This window comes from Diabrotica undecimpunctata, chromosome 3 (genome assembly GCF_040954645.1).
Source record: "Diabrotica undecimpunctata isolate CICGRU chromosome 3, icDiaUnde3, whole genome shotgun sequence".
NCBI lineage: Eukaryota > Metazoa > Arthropoda > Insecta > Coleoptera > Chrysomelidae > Diabrotica > Diabrotica undecimpunctata.
In genome coordinates, this window is record NC_092805.1 from 44080630 (window position 1) to 44102309 (window position 21680).

The window sequence follows — 21680 nt, forward strand, 5'->3', positions numbered from 1 at the left end:
AACATTTTTTAAATAAATTATCGAATATTGAATTTAATTTAAATAATATTTTAGTAAGTTTTGACATAAAGAGTTTATTTATAAATGTGCCATTAGATAAGACTTTAAATATAATCAAGACAAAATTAGAGAGTTATGATACATTGGCAACTAGAACAAGACTAAATATATCAGACATAATGGAGTTATCGACATTATATACTGATAATACTTATTTTCAACTAAATAATGAATTCTATAAACAAAATTTTGGTCCAGCAACGGCTCTAGTTTATCTGCGTTATTATCCGATATATTTATAGAAGATTTTGAAATAAATATTATTTATAAACAAAATTTAAAACCAAAAGATGAAATAGAAGATGTAGATCAAGCAAATGATCAAGCATAAAGAAAAACTAAGCCAAAACACCAAAGACCGAATAGGTAAAAGAAGACAGCTGACGGAAAAATACGGCTCCAACTACACAGCAATGAAGAAATTAAATAAAGATATCCCAATCCGAAAAGACGTAAAAGAAAATAATACAAGAGAAATAACTAAAATAATTCAAGAAAACAAAAGTTTAAAAGTTTTGAGGCGAAATACGAACAACATAGGCAACAAAAATATGTACAAAATAAAAAACAAAGATGGAAACATTACTACTGATAGAATCAAAATCCTTGAGGTTGTCGAATCCTTTTATCGCGAAATGTATGAGAGCACCGACGAAAGGCAAGATCAGACCCAAAATCACAAACCAGGGATCAGAATTCATGCCATAAATATCACCATACAAAATCAAAACAGCACTTTTAGAAATGAAAAATTACAAATCCCCTGGCGATGATGGAGTAGTGGTCGAAGCGATCAAACTAGGTGGAAATAAAATTATCCAGGCTTTGGCCAAGCTTTTCACCGAATGCATATACCAAGGAAAAACTCCTTCTCAATGGAACAATGCAGTCATTATTTTATTACACAAGCAAGGCGACATAACAGATCTAAAAAATTACCGTCCTATCAGTTTGCTTTCACACATCTATAAACGGTTCACAAAAATGAAAGACTGGACGCTAAATTAGACTTTTATCAGCCTAGCGAACAAACTGGATTTAGATCGGGATACAGCACTAACAACTACTTACTAGTGATAAAGAACCTGATATTTGTCGACTACGAGAAAGTATTATATACCATAAGCCACCTGAAAATGTTAAAGCATTGACAGAATGCCGAATAGACCATCGTTACACTAACATAATCAAATATATTTACCAAAATGTCACAGCTAGCATAAGACTATCTGTGTAACAAGAAAGAAATAAATTATGTATACAGCGAGGAGAACGGCAAGGAGACACCGTCTCCCCAAAGCTATTCACGACGCTTTTAGAACATACTTGTAAGAAGGCACATCTGAACGAGGGATCAACAAAAATGGAGAGAAGCTTAGTCATTTGAGATTTGCAGATGACATCGTCCTTATAGCCAATGATGATGCAATAATAATGTTTGAAAAATTATGTTACGCCTCCTTGGAGGTCGAACTAAAGATTAATATGAACAAGACGCAAATAATGACTAGGTAATCTGGTGCTAAATCGAAACATGTTGTTGATGGAAGGGATATTGTGCAGATTACATCGTATAAGTACTTAGGACATGAAATTCGGTTGGACAGAGATAACCAGACATGTGAGCTCCCACGTCGCATAGAATTGGCCTGGGCAGCGTTTGGTAAATTAAACTATGTATTTAAATCGGATCTACCCATATGCCTCAAAAGGAAAATCTTTGACCAATGTGTGTTACCTGTACTCACTTATGGGGCGGAAACAATAACACTCACAAAAAAGGTAGGGAATAAAATTCGCGTGACTCTCAAATCTCAAATATATAAACAAGCATGGGAAAATGAACATAGGGATCAATGGAACGATTCAAGTATAGTCCTAAAAGAGACAGATGGCAAAAAGAGAAACATCAAAGTCGGTCAAAATACCATGTCGGGATAGTATTATGAGTTTTTTTCTTTTTCTTTTAGGAACGCAACTCAGCTATATTGGCTGAGTTGGCATATCATTTTAAAGTCGTCTACTTTAAAATGTATAATATATGTCTGAATCTCCAATATAAATGAGTCAGATAAAATTAAATTATTAGAAGAATTTTTCACCAAGTAACAAAAAACAAAATTTGTTTAATTTATTAATGTTTTTATTTTGATAACGATTTCCGAAGTGGAAATTGAAACGTCAGTCTACTATTTTAAACTTCAATTGTGGCTTATTCTCATTAAAATAGTAATTAATTCATCTTTTAAGTTTAATTATTTTTTTTTAGTTTGTGTTGATCAAAAAATTTCTACAAATGTTTTAGTAGTAATACGCTAAGAATACAGTTAGACAAAAAATCGATGTGGCACTCCGGGAGTAACCGAAGAAGGAAAGCATAGCTTTCTTATCGTCTATACACAAAATATGTAATTAACATAAAATTGCATAAAATCCCAACTTTACTAATGAATAGCAGAAACAGAGTCCACATCTTATACTAAAATGATAGCTAATCTGTGAAAAGGAGTCATGAGATAAAGAAATACATTTTTCTAACTGTTTGGTTCCCCTATATTCTCGTAAATTCATTTATTTACTAATCAAATTTGTACATTGCCAGAGATAAGACCAAAACATCCAACTACCGTTCAATTTAGTTCATCACTGTCTGAGGTACAACATACGCAAACAAAAGCTCACTCCGGATTTATCTAATCTCCATCTAAATCATGTTTTAATAATGGCAAATGTTAATACTCTAGAAGGAAAATACAACGAATTTGCATAATACATTATATAGATCATGGTTCTGTGCACACCGCAATTTACTGTAATAACTTATAATGACTCATAACAACAACATTGACCAATTACTGTTTTGTTACAGGTTTATAGCTGAAATTGCATAAACGCAGTGAATATTATTTTAGAAATTAATTTCAACGAACTGTTATTTAAAAACGGTTAAGAAAATTGTGATATAATTCTGTGAAATAACAATCATCTACAAGGTCAAGTTGGAATGAGTTAACAGATTTCCGTAATATATTTCAAACAATTTTTAATATTATCTCCTATATTTTGACTCCGGGTTAGATGGACCAGTTTTTTTCATTTTGACTTTACTCGGTGGTGGTTATTTGCCAATTCTTATGAAATAAAAACTCTGGTGTTCTGTTATGATAAACTTTCATTATTAATTGAAATACTGCATTTATATATACTATTTGTTCAGTTTGATTTTTTTTGTACTGAAATTGGTTGACTGGCAACACGGTAACCAAAACGTAAACAAATATTTTATTTGTCGTCTGCAATAAACTCAATTTCTGAGAGTTGTAACGGGAAATAAATTATTGAAAATATACAGTGAACAATATAAGACATTAAGTGAAGGAGAGTGCTAAGAAAAAACTTTAAAATCGGTGAAATTACATCCAAAAACACCAAGGCCCTATAAAAAGTAAGATCGCTGTAATTGATAAGCCTAATTAACATCAAAGCATAGAAACGAAACTCTGACCTTTGAAATTGCGACGTTGCCGTTGTGAGTAGACTTTCGGGGTAGACACAGAAAAATAACAACGGTTAATAAACATAAAATAAATACGGTAAACGCTGTCTTCTCTGAACTGTTGAGGTGGAAGACAGTGTTTGGCGCCGGAAAATGGAAAAATATATGAAAAATTTAGACAGTGATGATACACTTTCAGAAGGAGGGGCAAAAAGGAAGGACAGATATAAAGACAGCGAGGAAGAAGATAACATTTTCAGAAAGAGCAAGAAGTTTTCGAGAACACCAACAAAAACTCCAGAGAAAAAAAATGAGGCAACAAAAATTGATCAATTACTAATAATGGTGAGCCACCTCACCGATGATATTAAGGAAATAAAAAGAAATCAACAAGAATGCAAGGAAACGATAGAAAAGCTCATAATGGAAAACAGAGAGCTGAGAAAAGAAAATTCAGAACTAAAACAAGAAAATATAGAGATCAAGGAGGAACTCAGAGAAATAACAAAAAACATGGAAGTTATGGAAAAACACCGACGAATAAATAACATAGTTATGTACGGCCTAAAGATAGACACATATGAGCAAGCAAGGTTAAAAGGAACAATCAATAATTTCATCAAACAACATATAGGAGTAGAGGTTAAAATAAGGAATGCTCACAAGTTAGGCGAAAAAACATGCCTAATTGAATTGGAAAACCAGGAAGAAAAAAGAAAAATAATGGAAAAAAAGCACAAGTTAAAAGAAATTAAAGAGTACAAAATATATATCAACGAAGATGCAACCACAAAAGAACGAGAAATACAGAAAACAATTAGAAACATTGCTCAAGAAGAAAGAAATAAAGGAAATGAAGTCAAGATTGGAGTAAAAAAAATATGGGTGAATAACAGCGAATGGAAGTGGAATGACAAAGAAGGCGCAATATGTAAAAAAACATCAAAAAACTAGCAACTAAATGTACTAATGGAATAAAGTTGACGAAACAAGCACAGAACAAGGTTAGCGATAATACGAAAAAAGGAAAAAAGAGGAAAAAAATGATAACGGGACCAAAACACAAAAAAACATTACGAAAAGAACACTTACTTTTGGGAACATGGAATGTAAGAGGCACATATGGAGAAGGCAAACTTAAACACTTAGCGAGAGAAATCGAAAAGTTCCATTTTGACATAGTAGCTTTACAGGAGACGAAACAACTGGGAAATGATATATTAGAAATAGAAGATACAATGTTTTTTAACAGCGGTGGAAAGAATCGAACGTTAGGCACAGGTTTTATGATAAGAAAAGAGCTAAAAGAAGCACTAGTAGAGTTTAAACCAGTATCAGACCGCATATGTAGTATCAGGTTCAAGGGAAAATACCAAAAAATCACCCTCATAAATATTCACGCGCCTTCAGAAGAAAAAGATAATGATGTCAAAGAATGTTTCTACAATGAATTAAACAGAACAATCGAAAATATACCCAGATATGATATGAAAATTATTCTAGGCGACGCAAATGCCAAAATAGGGAAGGAAGAAGTATTTAGACCGACAATAGGAAAATATAGTAAACACAATGAAACTAATGAGAACGGACAATTCCTGATAGATTTCGCAAGAGAAAAAAATATGATCATAATGAGCACATATTTCGAACGAAAAGAAATACACAAGGAAACTTGGATATCGCCAGATAGAAAGACTAAAAACCAAATAGACCACGTGCTCATCGAAAAAGAAGAACAGCAATGTATAAAGAAGATAAGAACATACAGAGGACCAGACGCCGACTCAGATCATTACATGGTGGGCATCAAAATTAAGCAACTGATACCAGAAAACAAAAACAAAATAAAAAAAAAGAAATGTATACATAACCCAATTCGATTAGCAACAAAGAAAGAGCAAGACATGTACGAGGAAACAATGGAAAGAGAACTAAAAAAGATACAAATAGAAGAGCAAACTGAGAACAAATGGGAAAACATAAAGCAAATAATGAACAAAGCAGCAAAAGAATGTAACAAACAAGAGAATAAAAAGAGGAAAGACTGGTTCGACATAGAGTGCCAAAAAGAAATAGAAATAAGAAAATCATTAAGGATTGAAATGATCACGAAAGAAACAACAGAGACAAAGAATGAATATAGGGAGCAAAGACAAAAAGTAAAGAGAGTGCTGAGAGAAAAGAAGAGAAAACACATAGAAAATAAGCTAAAAGAAATAGAAGAGAATTACAGAAATAAAAAAATAAAAAACCTATATCAAGGTGCTAGAAATGAAAAAAAAGGTTTCCAACAAAAACCCATATTCGTCAAAAACAAAGCAGGAAATAATATAAGCGGGGAAACAGAAATTGCCGAAAGATGGAAAGAGTATTTTGATGAATTACTAAATGGCAATAATAAGTCAAACCAAAGAGAATACGTGGAAACAGAAGCAAGAATCGAACACTTAGAAGACATAGAAGATAATTCACCCAGCAAAGAACAAATCGAGGAAATCATAAAAAATCTGAAAAACAACAAATCCCCTGGAAGCGATAACATAACAGCAGAGATGATGAAATATGGTGGAAAACTGCTAAATAATTGGATATACAAGATCATAAAGGAGATATGGATAAAAGAACGAATACCCGAAGATTGGAAGGAAGCCATTATTTGCCCATTACACAAAAAAGGAGACAAAACAGAATGCAGTAATTACAGAGGAGTAGCGTTACTAAATACCGTATATAAAATCCTATCAAAATCCATAAAAGATAAGCTAGAAAAAGAAGTTGAAAATATAATAGGCGAATACCAATGCGGATTTAGACGAGGGAGAAGCACAACGGACCAAGTATTCATAATCAGAGAATTACAAGCAGAAAGCTATGAACACAACTTACCAACGATAGCGCTATTCATCGACTTCCAGCAAGCATACGATAGAATAAAAAGGAAGGAATTAAAAGAGACCCTTGAGGAACTGGGAGTTAGCAGAAAGTTGCGTAACATGATACATCTTACTTTAGAGAATACAGAAAACAGAGTCAAAGTAAACAATCATGTATCGGACAAATTTATAGTAAACGAAGGATTAAGGCAGGGCGATCCTTTGTCATCATTACTCTTCAATTTATGCCTAGAAAAAATAATGCGAGAAGCGAAAATCAATAGAGAAGGACTCCTATATCATAAAAGACACCAAGTTTTGGCATTTGCGGATGATATAGTGTTGCTGGCAAGAGGAAAAAAAGAGCTACAGGAGATAGTACAGAGAATAGTAAAAGCAGCAAAGAAAATGGGACTTTACATAAATGAAACTAAAACAAAATGTATGCAGTGGACAGATGATCAGTTCAGGGATGGACAAAAGTTTAAAGTAGAAGTAGAAGAAAGATTATCATACGAATTCGAAATGGTAGAAAGATTTACATACCTAGGTACAATAATATCACGCAAACCTAACATTAAAGAAGAAATACAAGCTAGAATAATGGCAGGCAATAGAAGTGTACATGCTCTTAGTGGAATGTTGAAAAGCAAGTTTTTATCAAGAAAGGCAAAAATACAGTTATACAAAACAACTATACAACCAATAGTAACGTACTGCAGTGAGACATGGACAATGACAAAAAATGAACAAAATTTACTGGAGATATGGGAAAGGAAAATCCTGAGGAAGATATATGGAGGAATAATAAGGGACGGTTTATGGATAAGAAGATCAAATGATGAGTTAAAGAAATTATATAATCAACCTAACATAATAGGAGTCATAAAGGCACAGAGACTAAGATGGCGAGGTCACCTAGAAAGGATGCCGAACACGAGGACTTCAAAAAGGGTAATGAACTACACTATAACTTTAAAAAAGAGAAAAGGAAGGCCAAAAAATAGATGGAATCAGGAGGTAGAAAAAGATATGGAAGAAATTGGACTACAAGGCCAGAAAAGAAAAATGAATAACAAGAAGGAATGGAGAAAAATCACATATCGAGCCAGAGAAGATCTCAGTACATAAAGAAAAGCGAAAATGAAGAAAGAACAAACTTTTTAAGCCATGGGCCTCTAAGGCCTTTAGTGCTATTGTATATATATATATTTGTTCAGTTTGAAAGATTTTTTTGATGACAATTGGTCTATGATCAATCTCATACTCTTCGAGTTAGATGGACCACAATATACAAAAAATTTGCACCAAGGCTTGAAGATGATGCTAAATGCATACGAGTATAACCTTTAAACAATCATAATATCTCGTTTAATTTTGAGTCTGTAGAAATAAAAGAAAAATTGGAATCTTCAGTAAAAAAGAAGCTGTTTTTTGTATTCTGGCATTTTTTTTCTGTATCTTGTTAGGTGTTGAGTTATTTTGAAAAAAAATGATATTTTTTAAGAAATTCCGAAAATAGGGTCTTCACGTTAAACTCATTTTTTCAAAACTAAAGCTTCTAAACCAGTTAAACTTCAAGAATGTAATGTTTGTATATAAATAAAGTAACTTGTAAATTAACAACGAATAAAAAGAGAAATCAAACGATTTCCACCTAGCGAAACGATATTCAAATTTTTACCACTGAGTTTCCTAAAATTTGCGAAACAAACAGCTGGATAAATTACTCGGCAAGGGAATCTAAAATTGCATTCCACATGCCGTTCATCCTGGTCAAAATTCGTATTGAATTCAGTTTCTGGTACTCCAAACGAAGTAAGTAATAAAACATAATGACGGTATTAGATTTTTGTTTTGATACAGGGTAGCGACAACCGCTGATACGTATTTCGACCTCCTTAGGTCTCGTCAGAACGGTATAGTCACTGCTCTGAACCAATACAAAAATCTCTCCCGTCCTAGACAATAGTTATTAAAATAACTATATACGGACGTAACTACGCCATCTAAAAACAAAAAGAGAAATCAAACGATTTCTACCTAGCGAAACCGAATTCAAATTTTTACCACTGTGTTTCCTAAAATTTGCGAAACAAACAGCTGGATAAATTACTTACTCTATATACTGTTGTTGACTATACCGTTCTGACGAGACCTAAGGAGGTCGAAATACGTATCAGCGGTTGTCGCTGCCCTGTCTCAAAACAAAAATCTAATACCGTCATTATGTAACAACGAATAGTTTCAACCAAGGTGGTTTTGGCGGGGGTGAGTTTGTTACTTTCTACGTCACAAAAATTATAAGCAGACTTTACTTTAGTATAATTAAGATACTTACCTTAATTTTCATGTAAATTACTTTTACCAGTAGTCATTTTAAAGGTTTTTTTAAGATATTTAAAAAAAGTCTGTATAAGTTTTCCTGGAAAACTTACCGTTTTCCGGTTATTCAACATCATATGTTTGGATTTTTGTATTCAATGAATAAAAGTCTAGTTTCGAAGAGCCATAACTTTTGTTAATATTAGCTTTACGGTAATAATATAAAAACAAGTCTCTTTGTTTTATAATCTTCATTTTATATCTAAACAGTCATCTGGATAAAATATAAATTTTTGGAGTTATTCCCGAAAAACCGTTTAAAACCATGCTTTTTTGACGTGTATGTAAGTGGTGAACTATCAGTCACGAATAACTCTAAAAATATTGACTTTTCGAAAAAACTTTAATAACAATTTTGTCTTAAAATTAACTATACTAGCCACTACCATGATACACAATTTGGTTTTCGCAAAGACCTAGGAACGCGTGAAGCTCTTTTTTCACTTAATATACTGATACAAAGATGCCCGGACGTCAATCAAGATATATACGTATGTTTTATTGACTATAATAAATCATTCGATAAAGTACGACATAAACAATTAATGAATGTCCTGAAATCAAAGAAGATTGACTACAACGACCTCAGGATCATATCAAATTTATACTATAAACAGCGAGTAAAAGTACGTGTTAACGAACAGCTGTCAGAAGAAATTGAAATTAGATGTGGAGTGAGACAGGGATGCGTATTGTCGCCAATTCTTTATAATGCCTACTCCGAAGAGATCCTGAAAAACGCTTTAGAGGGTAAAATAGCTGGAATAAAGGTAAATGGAGTTCCCATTAACAATATTAGATATGCGAACGACACTGTGATCTTAGCCGAAAATATTGAAGATCTTCAGAGACTGGTGACCAGAATAGCGGAGTATGGAAAAGAGTATGGTCTAACAATGAATGTCAAGAAGACGAAATTTATGAGAATATCGAAAACTCAAAGAAATAACGAGAATCTTCTAATAAACGGAACCAACGTCAAGTGGACAAATATGCATATCTGGGAACAATGATTAACTCCACAAATGATTACATTCAGGAGATCAAAATCAGAATAGAAAAGGCTATAGCAAATTTCAACAAAATGAGAAGAGTGCTATGTACACGGGATTTAAAATTGGAACTAAGAGTTAGGTTGGCGAGGTGCTATGTTTTTTCGACTTTATTTTATGGAATGGAATCTTGGACCTTGAATGCGACATCAATGAAAAAACTGGAATCATTCGAGCTGTGGGTGTATAGAAGAATTCTGAAAATATCGTGGACAAAACACGTCACAAACAAAGAGGTTCTGAGAAGGATGAATAAAGAAATAGAAATTTTAAATATAATTAAAACAAGAAAATTGGAATATCTCGGACATATTACACGTCGAGAGAAATACACCTTGCTCCAACTGATTATGCAGGAAAAGATCCAAGGAAGGAGAAGCATAGGGAAGCGTAGAATGTCATGTCTGCGCAACCTGAGAGAGTGGTACGGATGTACATCAAATGCACTTTTCAGAGCAGCCGTCTCAAAAGTCCGAATAGCTATGATGATTGCCGACCTCCGCCGCGGAGATGGTACTTGAAGAAGAAGAAGCCACTACCATGGTTTTTTTGATAAACTTTTTCCACCCCGAGTAGATTTCGATCTTTGACTACTGTCAAAATAAGCAAATCGATGCATATTAAAAAAAATCAGAGGTTTTCTACTATTTTACCGTCATATCCTGGACTTTATATCCTTTATAGAATCGTAAACTATGCATTTGATCATGTGATGATCTTAAACAAAGTTGTGCATGAGCTCACGAAGGTTTCTAAGTTGGTACGATCAATTTTTGACAGATGGCGCCACCGTCTTTCCAACGAATGTCATATATTGCCTTGACAGTTCCTGCTGATTTGAATTCAAACGAAAATAGCGAACGAATGATGACGTGTCGAGTTGCGGGTGACAAGAATTTATGTAAATTGTGAAATTCATGTCAGACTCACACTGAACAGACAATATTGTGCATATTTTTATATTTGAGAGCGATTTTCGAATAGTTTTGTGCATTTCATTTTGAGTTAAATTAATTTAGATAAATAATTCAATCGGATATCATCGTAAGTGGAATTAAAATCGATTTTAACAATTCTCGAATGCTGATTTTTTCACTTTAAATTTTCCTTAGCGAATTGATAATCACCGTCAATATTAACATTTCCATCCGTGTGTGAATAGCCGTTTCAATTTGATTGGATACATTGTGGGATTCGGATTGCTGATTAGCATCTAATAAATTCAAACGCAATTGGCCGATCTACACCTCAAGCATGGAAGAAAAGAGTATTACGAGCCTCAGAATGAGATGAGCAACGAGCATTTAAGGCTGGAAAATCTTCGAGTACATGTCGCTGAGACCTGTTCGTCTGAATCATCTGAAGAACGAGGAGTGAGGTTAAAAACTGATTAAATATGATCAGGTCCGTTCGTCTGAGACAATTAAACAACGGGAAAGAAGGCTGCAAAATGTTCGAATAAGCACCGCTTGATCAAGGCGAATACTGCACGATGATTTAAATCTTTGTGCATTCCATTATGACAGTAATAATGATTACAGTCATCGTCAAATTTAATAAAGAAACGTCAAGAATATGCTGCGCCAAGAATGAGCTGTTACACGTGAGTCGAAGCATTTCTTGGAAAACATCAGCAAATACAATATGTACATGTTTCCAAATGACATCTTCAGGTGTAACGAACATCCTGTGCGAAAATTACATGCCAACATTCAGAATCCAAGTACAAATTTATCATCGTGCCGGTTCGCTTCTACCATTGCTGGAAACAGATCGCAAGTTTCTTTTAATTTATTTTCTGGCAAACAGTGATGAACGAATTGAACAACAATGTCTTTACAATGCTATGTAGGCACTAGACGAGAAATCGTAGCTGCATTACAAGCCCTCTTCGATCAACACTATGAACGAATGATGTTCAGTTGTTTAAAACCGCCATTCAACGAATGTCAGCCGATGACTACGCAGTTGTAACTAGAGCAGACAATAGATCTGTTGGCCAACACGAAACACAAATTAATACACCATCAATCTATGAAGTGGCGATCCTGATAGTTGGCAAAAAATTCGAATCGCGCGTCATAATTCTTCTTTGCAGAAATGGTGACGTTCAGCGAGTCTCCGAAACGCATCGCTCATACGACGGATTGCAGTACCTGATTCTACTTTGGCGAGGAGAAGATGAATATCATTTAAACATCAAAAATGAGAGAAATTCACAAACAGACGAGGAAACGAATAAAAAAGTCAGTGCCATGAATTATTATTCGCATCGATTGACTATTCGTCAAGACGTTGAGAACCACATTCTGAAATTTCGACAATTGTTCCAGGAATACATCGTCGTACGCGAAAATTGAAACCAAACGACTCCTATATATTTGATTAAATTAAACCGAGTTGCGTATTGAAGAGTACATCCATTTACGAGACGCAATCGTTAATGAAGGTAACGTGAATCCAAACGAATTGGGAAGAATGGTCATATTACCGTCTACATTCACGGGGAGTCCACGACACATGCATGAATACACACAAGATGCGATGAAGTTCGTTCGCGCATATTCGCTCCGTGCGTGACTGACGCGACACCTACCGCCTTCATCTAACAGTTTTGGAGTCTACCAATTTTCAGGTTAAACATATGACATTAATGACATATGTTTGACATTGTTAAATACAGGCGAAATTGACAATTATTAATAATTAACTTTTTAACTATATTTTTTCAGTTTATGTACAAAATAAATGTAGTATTAAAAACTGGGTTTCTCAAAATTCATCATAATATATCTTTTTAAGCCCAAACGGAAAAGAAAAGTTAAAAAGCTAGTACTGGCAAATCAAGTTTTTCACGTGAAAGAGCATATAATTAAAAACAGTAATAGTAAAAGTTATGATATAAAAGCTAAAGTCATCAGGCACTCTGCAGTTAGCTTGAAGCCTTATAAAATATCATTTAAGGTAAATTATTTAAATATTTCAATTGCATAAAAATGAGGTTACGTGATATTTCCTTTTTCATATTAATAGCACGGATCCATCTTTTTCTTTTCTCTAATTTATATGTAATATTTGGGAACCTATTAGAACTACACTTACTATTTTTGCTATTATTAGCACATTTAAATACGCAATATGTATTTGCACACATTTTTGATAAACTTTATGCGAAAAGGTAGGTCCAATTGTGTCATATTTCGCCGCTACGCACGCTGGCATCGTTTCACAGTACCCCTACCATGGTCACGCACGGAGCGAATAGTCTTCTATAATAGTCTTCTATAGTCCTTCTATAATAGTCATAAATAGTCTTCTATAGTCTTATAGATGTGTTCATCACATTTACATGCAATCAAACATGGGATGAAATTAAAGAACTTGCGTTAGCTGGACAATCATCTTCTGACTGCCATGACATTACCGCAACAAAATCTGAAATCTTCGTTGGATTTTATTATCAAGCATCACGTTTTCGGAGAGACACGCTGCTGGATGTATTCCATTGAATGGTAGAAAAATGGATTGTAACTTGCATATATTTTGGTTTAGTTAGTCAACAAAATTGGCAGAAATGTTTCGAGAAATTAGCAAAATCAATAAAATGAATTGAATATTTTTGTACTGTCTTTCCTTCAAATTTATTACAGGGTACAGCTAAAATAGCATATAAAACCTCTTCGATAAACCAGACACCAAATAGAGTGAAAGGAAAATACACAAAATAGTCAAATACAAAGCAAAGAAAGTAAAACAATATAATTGGATTAGTGTATGCTAACAGAAAATATTAAAACAGCACTAAAGTATTAGAAAATGAGCTGAAAGAAATACTATGTCCACTTACTAAACGTAGAGAGTTTAGCGTAGAATCTGCAGAAATAGCAATTGGTGTCCAAAATAAAGGTAAGGCAATTGAACCAGATTATACTTCGGGAAAAATGTTGTACCGCGTAAACCTAAACAAGTTTGCGAATGGTTATAGATTCCGAAACCACTAATGCCAACAACAACAAAAAAAAAACAAGTTGGCTAATACGTTTCATTCTCGCGCTAAGAAAATATTGGACAAAGTAATTGATAGACACACCCGTTAAAAATTAAATGTATCAGAAAATCAGTTTGGATGTATGCCAGACAGATTCACAACTGACGCAATTTCCTTAAACATTTATTCACCATATAATTATTGCCAATAATAATTGTATCAAAAGGTGGAGAAGCCTTAGTATAGCGAATGACAAAGCTAAATTTAGAGGTGCATGCGATTTGTAAGAGTTGTAAAGTGTTAAACGGATTTAACAATATTTGGTTATCTTTTGTTAGACTTAACACAATAAAATATATGTAAAGTAACGGCTACTGTATAAGTAAAGATAGACCTTTTATAACCATAATAAATCTATTAATCTTATATCATTCCAACAAAACTCAACCGTAGTTTTAAAAGACTGCTTTCGCCAAAGGCATAAGTGTAACGAACTTACTGTTATTTGTCACAGTGACTAGGTAAATGTGATTACATTTGTCACTGCTTCAGAAAAACCGAAGACCAGCTCATCTCTAATATTTATTGATGTGGAAGTTTTTTTAAGCGCTGAATAGTTGCCAGCTGTCATATTTTTGTCTATCATTTCATTATGTTAAATTATTTGTGTGTTTACTGTTATTACATATCACATTGAACCAATAGTTATAAAAAATTCTAAAGTTTGAGCCGAAGTATAAGCCAATTTTCTTCATAATTCATCAAGTATTTTTCTAGCACACCTCGTAAGTAGTTTTCGTTTTTACTAGTTATGGAACAAGTTTTTTACCTTATATTTATCTACTAATAAGATTTGCCTGTAAAGAAATTTTAAAGACGTTTTCAAGTACCGTACGTTTTTGTGTATAATATATGTGTTTATATGCTACAGTTTTTGATTTATTTTGATAAGAAAGCAACTTTTATTCTATTAAACTTGCATTATGTTAGAAGATGGTTATTTTGTTATTTCGTATACTTATTACGATACTTATTTTGTTATTTCGTATATTTTTATTGGCAATGGGATAAGATAGGGAGATTCCCTGAGTCCTCTATCGTTCAACTTGATTATCTTCTTCTTCTTCTTCTTTTTATGTAGACATGACTCTGTCTGTTTTTCAATGTGCCTACACCGTTTAGGTAGATATCTTCGATCGTTTTGATTATTCCTAGAGGTATCTCTCTTGCGTACAAGTGGATAACGTCCTTTAATTTGACGCTGTCAAATGCCTTCTTAAGGTAAACGAAACATAGTTCTGCCGGTTTTTCTATTCTAATGATTTCTCTTGCACTTGCCTCATTATAATATAACGTCGATGCATGATCATCTTGACCTAAAACCTTGTTCTTCTGCTAGTGTTATAATTTGATTCAGTTTATTTGTTATCACTTTGGTTGTTTAGTGTTGTGTTTAATAAATTAATTACTCTGTAATTTTCTGGGTCTGATTTGTCTCCCTTTTTGAAGAGAAGTATTAGGATTCTTGATTTACATCCTTGAGGAATTCTGATTTTCTATTTTTTAATTACCTTAATGCTTCCTTTACCTCTTCCCCTCAATATTTATTTCTTCGTTTGTCGTCATCTCTGGTGTTCATGCTCTGGTTTTTTATCGTCACCTTTAGCAAATAGGGATCGAAAGTAGTCTTTCCCATGTTTCCTTCTAAATGTGTTTCGTTTTTATTAGTTCACTCATCTCTTTTCTTTGTCCTCTGATCATTCTCCATATTTCTTTTTGTGTTGTGTAGAAGTCGTGTTCCATCTGTTTTGAGAAGCTCTGTCAGTGTTCCCCTTTTATTTGTCTAACTAAAATATTCGTTTCATTTCGGATTCGTTTATAGTGGTTATATGCCTGTTGTGTTTGTTGTGTTCTGTATTGTAAAAAGACTTTCTTCTTTTCTTCACATTCTTCACTTCCTCTCTAAACCATGGTATTTTCTTTATTTATATGTTAGTGTTCGTTACTTTTCTCTCTCTAAGTGATTCTGTTGCTGCGTTAAATATGTTATTATTGAGTTTTTCCCAGCTTTCCTCGATGTTATCGTTTTCTAATATTTCATTTCCAGCGATCTTTTCTGCTATTCTTTTTCTGTATAAGTATTCCGTGGATTCCGTATTTAGTCCTTCGACTTTGATTTTTGTTTGTGTTGGCGCCGCTCTCTTGGGTGCGGAGTATTTCAGGATGATTCTAATTTTACATAATACTAGGCTATGGTCGCTACCTACATCTGCTGACTTAAGGCATCCCACATCGATTATTTTCGATGGATGTATATCTCTGTTGGTTATAACATAATCTATTATAGATCTTTGTTTACTGGTGTTATTAAATGTATATCTGTGTTGGTCTTTGTGGTCAAAACATGTGTTGTGTATTCTAAGTTCATTATTCGTACAGAAGTTTATTATCAGTTCTCCATTTTCGTTTTTAACATCGTCGTTATGTTTTTTAAAATTACCCAATATTATCATCTTCCCTCTGACTTGATCTACGACTTGTTGAATGTTCAGGTTTTCCTTCTCCATTCTTATTTTTGCTGTTACAATCCTTTCTGATATTTATTGGCAGTCTTTGATGTGATTTTGGTACCTTTGGTGTATTAGTAAGGCCCTGTTTTCTTTTGCTACTTCACTGTAGAGTAGTATGTATTCACCTAATTCTGATTGTCCTTTTCCTTTCTTTTTTATTTCCTATATAGCACAAATGTCTATTTCTTTCTCTTTCAGCACTTGGGTTATTTCTTGGACCCTTGAGTTGAGCGATCTGATATTCCAAGTAGTGATTCTCATCTGGGTTTTGGATGTTTTTCGCTTGTCCTAATTTCTTGTTGTGGTCGTTTGAATAGTATCAATCTGGTTCCGAGGCTGTACATTGTGTACAGATGGCTACAACCTGATTATGGATGAAATAATAAAAAAAAGTAAGAACTAAAAAAGGATACCAAATGGGAGAAAAACAACTTAAACCAATCTGCTACGCAGACGACTCAATACTACTCTCTCAAAGTGAAGATGATTTGCAATGTATGCTGTACCAATTTAATATAACCCCTAGAAAATTTAACGTGGTAATTTCCCCAAAAAAGACACAATGCATGAGTATAACAGTAAATTTACTTAGATGAAGTACATAGGACTACAGATATACGACGTAGAAGCAAGGTGAAGAACATTAAGGAATGGGTAAGAAATAGAAGAGTAGAATGGAATGATTATATAAGCCCACTGACAACAAATAGAGTAGTAAAGACGGCAAGAGATGGTTCCTCAATAGGAAGACGATCAGTAGGTACACCACGAAAACGATGGAACGACAACTTAGTGGAAGCACATTGAAAAACAAACAGAGTCTTGTCTACATAAAAAGAAGAAGAATAAGTATATTTTTATTGGTTCAAATGTACTCATGGTTTTTGAAGTCCATCTAGCTGCATGTAGCGATCCAAATCAATTACAGTTTTACAGTTTCTCTAGTTTCAAACTGTTTTTAATTTTGAAGAAGGCATTTCTACTAGCTTATTTATTATGTAACCTATTTATGTTTTATGATTGTCTCTTTTCTAGTCGCTAAAATTTTTTTTAGTCCCCTTTTTGAAAGGGTTGTAGTTGAAAGGACTAGAACGAGTCACCAATTACGAGTGTATGCCAACTTTGAACAGCTATAACTTAACCAATTTTTGTCTTACAGAAAAAAAAAGGCCAAAATGTTCAAAAAAGCAAAAACTTTATTTTTTATTCTTCGGGATTTTTCATATCACTAATACTTTTTAAGGATCAGGTGGAGGAAGACTTGGGAGGAATGTTGGGAGTACGAAACTGGAAAGCCAAGGCGAAGAATAGGAGAGAATGGAGACTTAACCTTGAGCATGCCAAGACCCACCATGGGCTGTGGAGCCAATGATGATAAATACTTTTAAAGTTATTTTGAAAAAAAAAGGATTTTTGTTCAAAATTTCATAAAAAAAATTTACTTTAAATCCAATTTTTTTTTTCAAAATTAAGCACTTACAGATCATATAAACCATACATAAATAAAGCTAATTGTAAATCGGTAACGATTAATTTCGTTTGGGGTGCTAATTAGGGGATGATTTTCACCAAAAAAAGGGTTCAACTTCATTTTGAGCGTAACTCTCTTAGTTTTGATGCTAGAAATTTTTTTGAAAACCAAAAATAAAACTTTTATTAAACACTTTAAAAAAGTTTTGATGAGTGTTCCCCGAAAAGTGCTTATGTTTTGGTTATTTCAAGTTGAAATATTCGATTTTGAATTTGACAAATAAGAACCTACTTTTCATAAGCTACAACTGTGCTTCTGCTGCGTCTACGGACTTCATAAATACAGTATTTTCTTGTTTCTTTATAAGCTATATTCTCGCAAAGAATATAATTTTTTGGATAAATTATTTACTTTTTGAGTTATTTGTGAAAAACCGTCTGTAAACGTGTTTTTTTAAATGAACAATTTCTCTCGCAAATAACTCAAAAACTATTGACTTCTGTAGAACATGGGTTGTTGAGAATTAGTCAATTTATCCCTTTCAGGACTTATTTTGAACGTATGTTTTCTAGTAAAAGCAACCTGGGCTTGTCCAAAAGTGAAGTAGAGGGTACGAGGAACCTAAATCCAAATTTTCAAGCAAATCTGTTGTGACAAGGAAAATTACACTCCAAAACTGTCATTTACTGGCGTATAAGTGACAAGATAAAGTTGTGGAAGAAATACATTGAAAATTTAATTAAACACTAACGAAAAAACGAAGAAAAATAAAATGAAGATTCGGATATGAAAAAAGCCGTAATTTAATATTGACAATCATCCAAATCATTTACAGCGATTTTAATGTCATACATGGGGAATTGGCTATATTATTATGTTCTTTACTGAAAAAAAAAAAAAAAAATTTAAAAAGAGTCAAATATTTTTTCACAAAATTATACGATTTTTACATTTTCCCGTGTGTACTCAATAAAAAGTTGTATAAATTTTATTCTCAGCTCTATTTTTCCCCGAATGCAAATGAGCGTTACACACTTACAGTTCTAGGAATCTAAAAATGTCCTATATTTGTATATATGACATTTTTAGATTCCTACTAGGTAGATTCCTAGATTCTGTGACAAATTCCTAGATTTTATGACAAAAGACTTATACTGAAAAAAAGATAAATTTATTTACTGATGTATTAGCAAAACCGAAACGGTCAAAGATTGGCACTCTAGAACAATATGTACATTACTTATCGCATACAGAACTTTATTGTCTGTGGCACGATTTAAATATTATATTTATTTATGATTGTTGTTATACATATTAATATATTTTATTTATTTTCAGACGACACAGACAGAATCAGTCAGCGCCTAGTCCATTTAGCGAAAGAACAAGGCTCGACCGATAACATCTCTGTGATAGTGGTGTTTTTACGAGAACCTTCTAAAATAGCAGCGGAAGCCCACTGGGCGAACCGCAATTTAGTTCCTGTAACCATGGAGGCGAGCCTCGACAATTCAAATAACCCCTTCGGCATGTCCAACGGCGCCAACACTGACAATATCATTACGCAAAAATCAGACGGCCTATTATTGAACCTTACGGATAACTATAAACAAAACGGTGAGTGAATGTGAGAAAGTAGGTTGCGCTATATTTGATTTACATAAACATCTTTTAAATTAAATGAAAAAATTACAATATAAATACTGCAGAATTAACCGCCGCCGTATTAGAAGCTCTTCTAGATATAAGTAATATGAAAGTTACAGCAGAATCATTTGCAATTTTTTCAAATAGTAAAAGTGCTGTTATGAAAATTATAAATATTCTCCAGGTCAATAGTAATTATATTTTAACCAATATCCTTTCTTTATATCAAGAACTGCAAACTCAACAAATCAATGTTTAAATATTGTATTTATATGTGATTAAAAAACCAATTGATTGTAACGAAAGTTATATTTTACATTTGTTTTTGACGTTTCGATTTTCAATTCCGAAATCGTTTTCAAAAAATATAAATTAAGAAGTGATGTTAAGCTGTAGATGTTCAATCTATAATTCAGATTAATTTCCGCATTCTAGCAGCCATTTTTACAGTTGACTTACTTGGCCCTGATCTTGTAGGCAAATAGCCATATTTTTAGTGAAATTTTAGGTGTTGTTATACCTTCGAATTGATATGAAGTTCTGATGTTTCTGAGCTTATATAGTTAATTATAGATGATTGACATATGACAGTCTGAGTTGAAATTCTGAGCGTGATGTTTTACCCTAGGATTGATATCTAATTCTGATTTTTGTGTGTGATATGTTGTTAAATATACATAGATGATGTGTTTTTGTCGTCCTGTTAGCCAATTAATGTTGGTATATTCTTATTGTTGTCTTCGTTTTTTAGTATTGGTAACCTGAGCCTGCTGCATTATGTTAATGGGTTGGTTTGCTACACATTTTTCTTCATTAAGTAAGATGAGGGTTAGTTCTTTAATTTGTCTCTTTTTGCTTTATGTTTCTTTCATGAGGATTCATGCATCTTTCCATTTTACTTTGTGCTCATAGTTCCAGGCATGTTTGCATATCTGGGATATATCAACGTCTCTGTTTTTGATGTATGGTTCATGCTTCTATATCTTAACACTTAGAGATCTTGAGGTTTTTCCCATCTACAAATTGTTGTATTCTCATGGTAAAATACCTAGTTATAAAATAAATAGTTCTTTTATCTCTGGTGTGCTGTTTGGTTTGGTTTTGGATAAAAGATATCTCAGTATTGGATTAACGAGAATCGTAATGTCTAACTTAAAAGCCAGTTTTAGGACCCAGGGAGAAAATTCTCGATCCTTTGAGATAAAGGATGGACTCAGACAAGGGGATGCCTGCCTTGCCTCCTATTTAACATTACTTGGAAAAGGCAGTCCGAGACACACGAATTAGAGACGGTACCATTTACATGGACCACATTACCATAGCGGGATGTTGAGCAAGATTTCCTAGAATTGGAAACGGCGGCGAAACAGGTCGCTCTAGTCATCAACGAAGACAAAATCAAATACATGTTGGTTACTAAGGATCCTATAGTAAATGAGAAACGGGAAGCAGTCTTTGGAAGTAATATCTGTGAATGTGTTGACAGCTTTACGTACCATGGCTCGCTAGTGTGTAATACCAACAAAACAAGTGAAAAAATTAGAAGACGAATATAAAGGACTAAAAAAAAGATAAAAGACTTTTGGGTATCTTCGAGCGTAAGATACTCCGCAAAATATTTGGAGCTATACATGATCAAGGGCAGTGGCGCTAAAAATATAATTCGAATTATACCAACTCTTTAATGAACCAAATGCCGTAACGTTCATTAAAACAGCGACTTAGAGGCTGGACACATAATACGAATGCCTGACAATATGCTTGCTAAAAGGCTAATGACGATGATAATATCTCAGTGTTTTTTAATGTTGTGATATTGTATTCATATACTTTTAAATTTTTCGAATAAGCCCTTTACAAATGGTATTGTTGTCATCTTTAAATCCCTTTTTATGAGCATTTCTGGATTGCTTCCAAGGCTAGACCTGACTAAAGATGGGTTTCGGTTGAACAAGCATATACAAATTATAATTCTGCAGAAGACGCAAAATTTTACAATGTTATATATAAACAATACTGTGGACTATTCTCAGGTTAAAATTAAACCACTGGTTTTCCGAAACACATAAATATACTAGATGACAATGTAAAACCAGTATATGTGATCTAAATAAATTAAATTCAACAGTGAAACA

At 33.3% G+C, this 21680-nt stretch overlaps 1 protein-coding gene across 1 annotated transcript in view; it reads left to right on the forward strand.

Annotated features, from left to right (window-relative positions):
* The window catches only part of LOC140436744 (uncharacterized), an 808356-nt gene that overhangs the window by 582856 nt on the left and 203820 nt on the right, over window positions 1-21680 (forward strand). The window contains exon 8 of the mRNA XM_072525808.1: window positions 19237-19515. Within this exon, the coding sequence (XP_072381909.1) occupies window positions 19237-19515 (279 nt within the window). The remainder of the gene's footprint in view (window positions 1-19236; window positions 19516-21680) is intronic.